Source organism: Oncorhynchus keta, unplaced genomic scaffold (genome assembly GCF_023373465.1).
Source record: "Oncorhynchus keta strain PuntledgeMale-10-30-2019 unplaced genomic scaffold, Oket_V2 Un_scaffold_14044_pilon_pilon, whole genome shotgun sequence".
Lineage (NCBI taxonomy): Eukaryota > Metazoa > Chordata > Actinopteri > Salmoniformes > Salmonidae > Oncorhynchus > Oncorhynchus keta.
The window spans coordinates 858,926-870,000 of NW_026290781.1; the positions used below are offsets into that span (position 1 = coordinate 858,926).

Genomic DNA, 11,075 nt, shown 5'->3' on the forward strand with positions numbered 1-11,075 from the left:
CAGACACCCGACCAGATCTGACCAGGCCCAGATCCTCAATGAGTCAGATGGGAGGGACATACTACTACAGACACCCGACCAGATCCGACCAGGCCCAGATCCGACCAGGCCCAGATCTGACCAGGCCCAGATCCTCAATGAGTCAGATGGGAGGGATATACTACTACAGACACCCGACCAGATCTGACCAGGCCCAGATCCTCAATGAGTCAGATGGGAGGGATATACTACTACAGACACCCGACCAGATCTGACCAGGCCCAGATCCTCAATGAGTCAGATGGGAGGGACATACTACTACAGACACCCGACCAGATCTGACCAGGCCCAAATCCTTAATGAGTCGGATGGGAGTGATATACTACTACAGACACCAGGCCCAGATCCCTGTGCTTCACTGGTGAAAGAAACTGTGACTGAGGCAAAAGATCAGGGTGCCTTGTGAGGATCAGGCGACGAGTGGATAATCAGCCCGTGCCCTCCGTCCTGCTAGCTAATGTTCAATCGGAGGAAAATAAATGGGACGAACGTCACCATCAGGACCTCTACACCAGGCGGTGTCAGAGGAAGGACCTAAAAAAATGTCAAAGACTCCAGTCACTCCAGTCATAGACTGTTCTCTCTGCTACCGCACGGCAAGCGGTACCGGAGCTCAAAGTCCAGATCCAAGAGACTCCTAACCCCATAATACTCCTGAACAGCTAATCAAATGGCTACCCAGACTATTTGCATTGCCCCACCCCTCTTCTACGCTGCTGCTACTCTCTGTTATTACTGTCACGGTTGTGTAAATGACAGCGTGCGTAGAGTTCCACGTTTAATAGTGAAACACTACTCCTTAATAAGTATGATCCCCAATTAGAGACAACGATAATCAGCTGCCTCTCATTGGGAACCACACTCACACCAACATAGAAATATAAAGACTAGAACACCCCTAGTCACGGCCTGACCTACAACACCATAGAGAACCAAGGGCTCAATTACCTATGCATTGTCACTTTAATACCTCTACTCTACATGTACATATTACCTCTACACGGGGAAGCCCTGTATATCGCCCCGCTAATCCTATTGTTATTTACTGCTGCTCTTTAATATCTGTTATTCTTATCTCTTACTTTCATTTTGTATTTTTGTATTTTCTTGTTATTTTCTTTAAAACTGTTGGTTAAAGGGCTTGTAGGTATTTCACTGTTGTATTCAACACATGTGACCAATACAATTTGATTTGACAAAACGTTTCTGATGTATTTTTTGGACTGTCTTCTTTGCCAGTGGTATTCATTGTGTTTCTATGGCAATGGTATTAGTCCTTCATCTGACCCCTGACCTCTAACTGGACTGTCCCAGGTTGGTATTAAAACTACAATGTTGATATAATGGATGGTCAGTCCTGTATAGCCTCATAACATGGTTATAACTATAATGTTGATATCATGGATGGTCAGTCCTGTATAGCCTCATAACATGGTTATAACTATAATGTTGATATCATGGATGGTCAGTCCTGTATAGCCTCATAACATGGTTATAACTATAATGTTGATATCATGGATGGTCAGTCCTGTATAGTCTCATAACATGGTTATAACTATAATGTTGATATCATGGATGGTCAGTCCTGTATATTCTCATAACATGGTTATAACTATAATGTTGATATCATGGATGGTCAGTCCTGTAAAGCTTCATAACATGGTTATAACTATAATGTTGATATCATGGATGGTCAGTCCTGTATAGCCTCATAACATTGTTATAACTATAATGTTGATATCATGGATGGTCAGTCCTGTATAGCCTCATAACATGGTTATAACTATAATGTTGATATCATGGATGGTCAGTCCTGTGTAGCCTCATAACATGGTTATAACTATAATGTTGATGGATGGTCAGTCCTGTATAGCCTCATAACATGGTTATAACTATAGTGTTGATATCATGGATGGTCAGTCCTGTATAGCCTCATAACATGGTTATAACTATAATGTTGATATCATGGATGGTCAGTCCTGTATAGCCTCATAACATGGTTATAACTATAATGTTGATATCATGGATGGTCAGTCCTGTATATTCTCATAACATGGTTATAACTATAGTGTTGATATCATGGATGGTCAGTCCTGTATAGTCTCATAACATGGTTATAACTATAATGTTGATATCATGGATGGTCAGTCCTGTATAGCCTCATAACATGGTTATAACTATAATGTTGATATCATGGATGGTCAGTCCTGTATAGTCTCATAACATGGTTATAACTATAATGTTGATATCATGGATGGTCAGTCCTGTATAGTCTCATAACATGGTTATAACTATAATGTTGATATCATGGATGGTCAGTCCTGTATAGCCTCATAACATGGTTATAACTATAATGTTGATATCATGGATGGTCAGTCCTGTATAGTCTCATAACATGGTTATAACTATAATGTTGATATCATGGATGGTCAGTCCTGTATAGCCTCATAACATGGTTATAACTATAGTGTTGATATCATGGATGGTCAGTCCTGTATAGCCTCATAACATGGTTATAACTATAATGTTGATATCATGGATGGTCAGTCCTGTATAGTCAGTCCTTACATCCACAGCTCTGTCTATTAATCTGAGAGTGGTTACATTTCCCCAGGCCCATCCCTCAGCTTTTTACCAAAACAGAGGCGGGGCGCTCGTTTTGTTATTGTTTAATCTGTGGATTTGCCCTTTAAAAACAGCTGCATATTATCAAGATATCAAAGTGCCACCAACAAAAAGGTAAACAACAGACCTGTAGCAAATGCAGCATATTGCATTCATTTATCACATGTATATAGCACTTTTCAGTAGTGATCAAAGCCATTCCACAGCATCTATTTTCAACCCGAATCAATGAGCCCAATCAGTCCTCCATGACAACTAAATCATAAACAACAGACCGTTCCGTTCTGCCTGCTGGCTAATAAATCCTCAGGTTTGAGGTCATACTCAGGTAAAACAATTTGACTAATCTATACTTCCATATTTCCAAGTCCTGTTCTTGAAGATCAAGGGGTTTAACATTTAATAATCTAAAAGTAACTGAATGTAATCAGATTACATTACTGAGTTTTGGGTAATCTAAAAGTAACTGAATGTAATCAGATTACAATACTGAGTTTTGGGTAATCTAAAAGTAACTGAATGTAATCAGATTACAATACTGAGTTTTGGGTAATCTAAAAGTAACTGAATGTAATCAGATTACAATACTGAGTTTTGGGTAATCTAAAAGTAACTGAATGTAATCAGATTACAATACTGAGTTTTGGGTAATCTAAAAGTAACTGAATGTAATCAGATTACAATACTGAGTTTTGGGTAATCTAAAAGTAACTGAATGTAATCAGATTACGTTAATGAGTAACTGCTCTCCTTCTGAATGTGGTCTGCATTCTAGTGCCATTCGTGTCTCTACAATATAGAGTTTATGACTCAATCACATCAACCACATTTATAGTATCCAATTGGACTTTACGCCTGATTGGCTACTAACAGCTTACTACACAACATCAAAATCAAATCAAATTTTATTGGTCACATACACATGGTTAGCCGATGTTATTGGTCACATACACATGGTTAGCAGATGTTATTGGTCACATACACATGGTTAACAGATGTTATTGGTCACATACACATGGTTAGCCAATGTTATTGGTCACATACACATGGTTAGCAGATGTTATTGGTCACATACACATGGTTAGCAGATGTTATTGGTCACATACACATGGTTAGCAGATGTTATTGGTCACATACACATGGTTAGCCGATGTTATTGGTCACATACACATGGTTAGCAGATGTTATTGGTCACATACACATGGTTAGCAGATGTTATTGGTCACATACACATGGTTAGCAGATGTTATTGGTCACATACACATGGTTAGCAGATGTTATTGGTCACATACACATGGTTAGCAGATGTTATTGGTCACATAAACATGGTTAGCCGATGTTATTGGTCACATACACATGGTCAGCAGATGTTATTGGTCACATACACATGGTTAGCAGATGTTATTGGTCACATACACATGGTTAGCAGATGTTATTGCGAGTGTAGCAAAATGCTTGTGCTCCTTGTTTCGGCAAATACACACAAATGTAAAGGGATGGAATAAGAATATGTACATGATAAATATATGGATGAGAGATGGCCGAGCGGCATAGGCAAGATGCAATAGATGGTATAAAATACAGTATATACACATATGAGATGAGTAATGTAGGGTACGTAAACATTATATTAAGTGACATTATTTAAAGTGACTCGTGATACATTTATTTAATCCATGTATTGGCCAATGATTTGAGTCTGTAGGTTGGCAGCAGCCTCTCTGTGTTAGTGGTGGCTGTTTAATGGACTGATGGCCTTGAGATAGAAGCTGTTTTTCAGTCTCTCTGCCCAAGCTTTGATGTACCTGTACTGACCTACTCTTCTGGATGATAGCGAGGTGAACAGGCAGTGGCTTGAGTGGTTGTTGTCCTTGATGATAGTTTTGGCCTTCCTGTGACAATAGGTGCTGTAGGTGTACTGGAGGGCAGGTAGTTTGCCCCCGGTGATGCGTTGTGCTGACCTCACCACCCTCTGGAGAGCCTTGTGGTTGAGGGTGGTGTTCTTTGTATGACATTTTAATATTTGATAATTAACCAAATGATATTAGGCCACTCTTGGCCATGATTACAGACACCTGTGTCTTCTGACACTATATAAACGAGTCATCCCGCAGTGTTTGTGATTATACCCTGATGACGACAGCTTGGCTGTCCAAACGTTGGCAATTACATTTTTGCATCTGAGCTCCTAGAGTGTGCGGCTCTCTTTTATTTTCCAGCTTTCTACTCCACTAGCCAGCACCTCGCCTAAATAGGTGTGCGTTTATTTTTCTTCTAGCTGGTGCAGTTGCCATACCAGGTGGTGATACAGCCTGACAGGATGCTCTAGATGGTGAATCTGTAAAAGTTTGTGAGGGTTTTAGGTGACAAGCCAAATTTCTTCCGCCTCCTGGGGTTGAAGATGCGCTGTTGCGCCTTCTTCACCACACTGTCTGTGCGGGTGGACCATTTCAGTGTGTCCATGATGTGTACGCCGAGGAACTTAAAACTTTCCACCTTCCTCTGCCGTTTCCTGAAGTCCAAGATTGTCTCCTTTGTTTTGTTGACGTTGAGTGAGAGGATGTTTTCCTGACACAACTCTCAGTGCCTCAGACGACACAACTCTGAGTGCCCTCACCTCCTCCCTGTAGGCCGTCTCGTCATTGTTGGTAATCAAGCCCACTACTGTTGTGTCGTCTGCAAACTTGATAATTGAGTTGGATGCGTGCATGGCCACGCAGTCGTGGGGGAACGGGGAGTACAGGACGGGGCTGAGAACGCACCCTTGTGGGGCCCCCGTGTTGAGGATCAGCGGAGTGGAGATGTTGTTTCCTACCCTCACCACCTGGGGGCGGCCCTTCAGGAAGTCCAGGACCCAGTTGGTGTTATACCCTGACTACACCGCTCGCGTCCACCACAGAAAGCACTGAGCTTGAAACACCTGCATTTTGGAGCTGCCACCACAGAAAGCACTGAGCTTGAAACACCTGCATTTTGGAGCTGCCTTACGAAAACAAAAAAAGAGACCCAGGTTTGTATGCATGTTTGTATATGTGGGGCTCGAAACACAACGGGTAGCCACTGGAAGGAGGCCATGCCTATATATGTTTCCTTAATAAAGACAACTTTAGTTGCCAATTGTTAAGTTTCTCCCTCCTTTTGAATGAAAAAGAAAAAAAGACCTGTGTATCTTGAAATTCCCATTTTTCATGTTGCAAATTTTGTGTAATGGTGACTGCTGAGTGATGGTGACTGCTGAGTGATGGTGACTGCTGAGTGATGGTGACTGCTGAGTGATGGTGACTGCTGAGTGATGGTGACTGCTGAGTGATGGGTAATGGTGACTGCTGAGTGATGGTGACTGCTGAGTGATGGTGACTGCTGGGTGATGGTGACTGCTGAGTGATGGTGACTGCTGGGTGATGGTGACTGCTGAGTGATGGTGACTGCTGAGTGATGGTGACTGCTGAGTGATGGTGACTGCTGAGTGATGGTGACTGCTGAGTGATGGGTAATGGTGACTGCTGAGTGATGGTGACTGCTGAGTGATGTGTAATGGTGACTGCTGAGTGATGGTGACTGCTGAGTGATGGTGACTGCTGGGTGATGGTGACTGCTGAGTGATGGTGACTGCTGAGTGATGGTGACTGCTGGGTGATGGTGACTGCTGAGTGATGGTGACTGCTGAGTGATGGGTAATGGTGACTGCTGAGTGATGGTGACTGCTGGGTGATGGTGACTGCTGAGTGATGGTGACTGCTGGGTGATGGTGACTGCTGAGTGATGGTGACTGCTGGGTGATGGTGACTGCTGAGTGATGGTGACTGCTGAGTGATGGTGACTGCTGAGTGATGGTGACTGCTGAGTGATGGTGACTGCTGAGTGATGGGTAATGGTGACTGCTGAGTGATGGTGACTGCTGAGTGATGTGTAATGGTGAGTGCTGAGTGATGGTGACTGCTGAGTGATGGTGACTGCTGAGTGATGGGTAATGGTGACTGCTGAGTGATGGGTAATGGTGACTGCTGAGTGATGGGTAATGGTGACTGCTGAGTGATGGTGACTGCTGAGTGATGGTGACTGCTGAGTGATGGGTAATGGTGACTGCTGAGTAATGTGTAATGGTGACTGCTGAGTGATGGGTAATGGTGACTGCTGAGTGATGGTGACTGCTGAGCGATGGGTTGTGGTGACTGCTGAGTGATGGTGACTGCTGAGTGATGGGTAATGGTGACTGCTGAGTGATGGGTGATGGTGACTGCTGAGTGATGGTGACTGCTGAGTGATGGTGACTGCTGAGTGATGGTGACTGCTGAGTGATGGGTAATGGTGACTGCTGAGTGATGGGTAATGGTGACTGCTGAGTGATGGTGACTGCTGAGTGATGGTGACTGCTGAGTGATGGTGACTGCTGAGTGATGGGTAATGGTGACTGCTGAGTGATGGTGACTGCTGAGTGATGGGTAATGGTGACTGCTGAGTGATGGGTAATGGTGACTGCTGAGTGATGGGTAATGGTGACTGCTGAGTGATGGTGACTGCTGAGTGATGGGTAATGGTGTCTGCTGAGTGATGTGTAATGGTGACTGCTGTGTTATGGTGACTGCTGAGTGATGGTGACTGCTGAGTGATGGTGACTGCTGAGTGATGTGTAATGGTGACTGCTGTGTAATGGTGACTGGTGAGTGATGGGTAATGGTGACTGCTGAGTGATGGGTAATGGTGACTGCTGAGTGATGGTGACTGCTGAGTGATGGGTAATGGTGACTGCTGAGTGATGGTGACTGCTGAGTGATGGGTAATGGTGACTGCTGAGTGATGGGTAATGGTGACTGCTGAGTGATGGTGACTGCTGAGTGATGGGTAATGGTGACTGCTGAGTGATGTGAGTTCAAAAGAATTCCCTGAATCCAGAGTTTTCTACTAGCCACCGTGCCTCTACACCTGCATTGTTTGCTGTTTTGGGGGGTTTTAGACTGGGTTTCTGTACAGCACTTTGTGACATCAGCTGATGTAAGAAGGGCTTTATAAATAAATGTCATTTATTGATTGATTGATTGATTGATTGATTGATTGATTGGCTTGGCTGAGCCTGAAGCAGGAAGAGAGGTCTTTAATGTTAGAATGTTGGTGAGTTGTAAGAGAACACTCCTTCCTCCCCATTAAAATGATTTAAAAAGTCCCATCTCTCCCCTGTGCTCTTAATCATCTTCTGGACCAGACAGTGCTGATCCTTAACCAGTCTATTTGAATAATGTATCAGTGGTACATAGACTATTGCATTGGGGAAGACCTCCTCACTAGTCATCAACAGTTGCTGTAACTGCTTCCACGATGTCGTCAGCCACTTGCCTCCCAAAACAATTGTTGAGTCCTACAGTCCTTGTTTGGTTGGAGGTTCTTGAAAACACTGTTAATATGATAGAAGGTGGCCCCGGGGAAGCGATCCACCTGTAAATGAGAATTTAAAAAATCTGAAATGCATGTTACATTAGAATCCCCCACAATCACTGTTGGTTTATCTATTTATCTATCCTGAATCTTCATCTCTGACCTAGGGTGTCATAGGTTCCAGACCTGATTCTTTACCTGATGGTGTTTATCTGGTGTTTACCTGACGGTGTTTACCTGACGGTGTTTACCTGACGGTGTTTACCTGGTGATGTTTACCTGATGATGTTTATCTGAAGCACAAGCATTTCGCTACACTCGCATTTAACATCTGCTAACCATGTGTATGTGACAAATAAAATTTGATTTGATTTGATGGTGTTTGTCTGATGATGTTAATCTGACACTTTTTCCATGAAAATAATAATATTAATAGTATAATAAATATATCAACTTGTTATAGGAACAGTCTATTATAAGAAAGCTTTCTACTGTTTATTATGAGTTCCCTCATCGACAACATCCTGTTGGCCAGCACCATGACTGGCACTCTGCTGCCTCCCTGTGGTCATCTGGGAGAACTGCAGCCTCTGGAAACTGGTTCCTGAACAGTGTGAAGATACTGTAGGATTCTCCAGCACACACAGCTCAATATAAACAGGAGAAACACTTCCTGTTGGCCAGCACCATGACTGGCACTCTGCTGCCTCCCTGTGGTCATCTGGGAGAACTGCAGCCTCTGGAAACTGGTTCCTGAACAGTGTGAAGATACTGTAGGATTCTCCAGCAAACACAGCTCAATATAAACAGGAGAAACACTTCCTGTTGGCCAGCACCATGACTGGCACTCTGCTGCCTCCCTGTGGTCATCTGGGAGAACTGCAGCCTCTGGAAACTGGTTACCGGACAGTGTGAAGATACTGTAGGATTCTCCAGAAAACACAGCTCAATATAAACAGGAGAAACACTTCCTGTTGGCCAGCACCATGACTGGCACTCTGCTGCCTCCCTGTGGTCATCTGGGAGAACCGCAGCCTCTGGAAACTGGTTCCTGAACAGTGTGAAGATACTGTAGGATTCTCCAGCAAACACAGCTCAATATAAACAGGAGAAACACTTCCTACAGTAACAGCTCATTGTCTGTTTATTACCAGCAGCATTATCAACTGTCTAGTCTATGGTAACTACACCTGTAAACTGTCTGGTCTATGGTAACTACACCTGTCTAGTCTATGGTAACTACACCTGTCTAGTCTATGGTAACTACACCTGTCTAGTCTATGGTAACTACACCTGTCTAGTCTATGGTAACTACACCTGTCAACTGTCTAGTCTATGGTAACTACACCTGTCAACTGTCTAGTCTATGGTAACTACACCTGTCAACTGTCTAGTCTATGGTAACTACACCTGTCAACTGTCTAGTCTATGGTAACTACACCTGTCAACTGTCTAGTCTATGGTAACTACACCTGTCTAGTCTGTGGTAACTACACCTGTCTAGTCTGTGGTAACTACACCTGTCAACTGTCTAGTCTATGGTAACTACACCTGTCAACTGTCTAGTCTATGGTAACTACACCTGTCAACTGTCTAGTCTATGGTAACTACACCTGTCTAGTCTATGGTAACTACACCTGTCTAGTCTATGGTAACTACACCTGTCAACTGTCTAGTCTATGGTAACTACACCTGTCAACTGTCTAGTCTATGGTAACTACACCTGTCAACTGTCTAGTCTATGGTAACTACACCTGTCAACTCTCTAGTCTATAGTCTGGGAAGACCCTCTCAGTCCAGCGTGGTAGCAGATTAGTCTGGGGAGACCCTCTCAGTCCAGCGTGGTAGCAGGTTAGTCTGGGAAGTCCCTCTCAGTCCAGCGAGATAGCAGGTTTAGTCTGTGAAGTCCCCCTCAGTCCAGCATGGTAGCAGGTTAGGGAAGACCCTCTCAGTCCAGCGAGGTAGCAGGTTAGGGAAGACCCTCTCAGTCCAGCGAGGTAGCAGGTTAGTCTGGGAAGACCCTCTCAGTCCAGCGATGAGACACCAGGTGGTTAAGAGATGAAAATGTGGTGATGTTTTGCTTCATATCACCATTGTTAATCATGTTCTGTAGCTAGTTGGAGTGTGTCTCATCTGAAAGGGTCGGGAAGGCAGACACACACCTGTTTCCATGCAGTCTTTATCTCGTTGACAAAATACCTCCCCGTCTCTCTCTCACGCACGGTTTACCAAGCGTTCATATGGAGACAGTCTGGATCTGTACAGTAGAGGGAAAGGTTCGGTAGGTAGACACACACAGGTTGTGTAGTTATTTAACAAAGAGGATCTAAAGCCAAGCTACATATCGCAAGATATGCGTATTATCTAGCTACTGCAGAGGTCGAAACACACACAGTGGTCTACGGAGGGCCAGCTCAAATACAGACACATCAGCTGATCCAACAACTCATATCAGAGTGGGACGTATGCAGGTAGCACTGGAGGTGAAGACCACTGTCCTGCCTGTTATAGGTACACTGTGTGTGTGTGTAACCCTCTGTGGGCTACATAGTCACTGGACAGGAGCGACAGGGCCGAGCTAGTTACATTATGGACCCGTACTCTCCAACAAGACAAATGCCACATACACCAAACAAAAATATAAATGCAACACGCAAAGTGTTGGTCCCATGTTTCATGGAAATAAAAGATCCCAGAAATGTTCTACAAGCACAAAAAGCGTATTTCTCTCAAATTTGGTACACAAATTTGTTTTACATCCCTGTTAGTCAGCATTTCTCCTTTTGCCAAGATAATCCATCCACTTTGCCAAGATAATCCATCCACTTTGCCAAGATAATCCATCCACTTTGCCAAGATAATCCATCCACTTTGCCAAGATAATCCATCCACTTTGCCAAGATAATCCATCCACCTGACAGGTTTTGTTTATCAAGAAGCTGATCATTACGCAGGTGCACCTTGTTCTGGGGACAATAATAGGTCACTCTAAAATGTGCAGTTTTGTCACAACACAATGCCAGAGATGTCTCATTTTGAGG

At 43.7% G+C, this 11,075-nt stretch overlaps 2 protein-coding genes across 2 annotated transcripts in view; one reads left to right on the forward strand and one right to left on the reverse strand.

The window, feature by feature from the left end:
- LOC127927424 (uncharacterized) overlaps positions 1–11,075 on the reverse strand; it is a 185,547-nt gene that overhangs the window by 142,587 nt on the left and 31,885 nt on the right. The gene's annotated exons all lie outside the window — the stretch shown is intronic.
- LOC127927435 (atrial natriuretic peptide receptor 2) overlaps positions 8,872–11,075 on the forward strand; it is a 37,597-nt gene continuing 35,393 nt past the window's right edge. The window contains exon 1 of the mRNA XM_052513865.1: positions 8,872–8,943. Within this exon, the coding sequence (XP_052369825.1) occupies positions 8,872–8,943 (72 nt within the window). The remainder of the gene's footprint in view (positions 8,944–11,075) is intronic.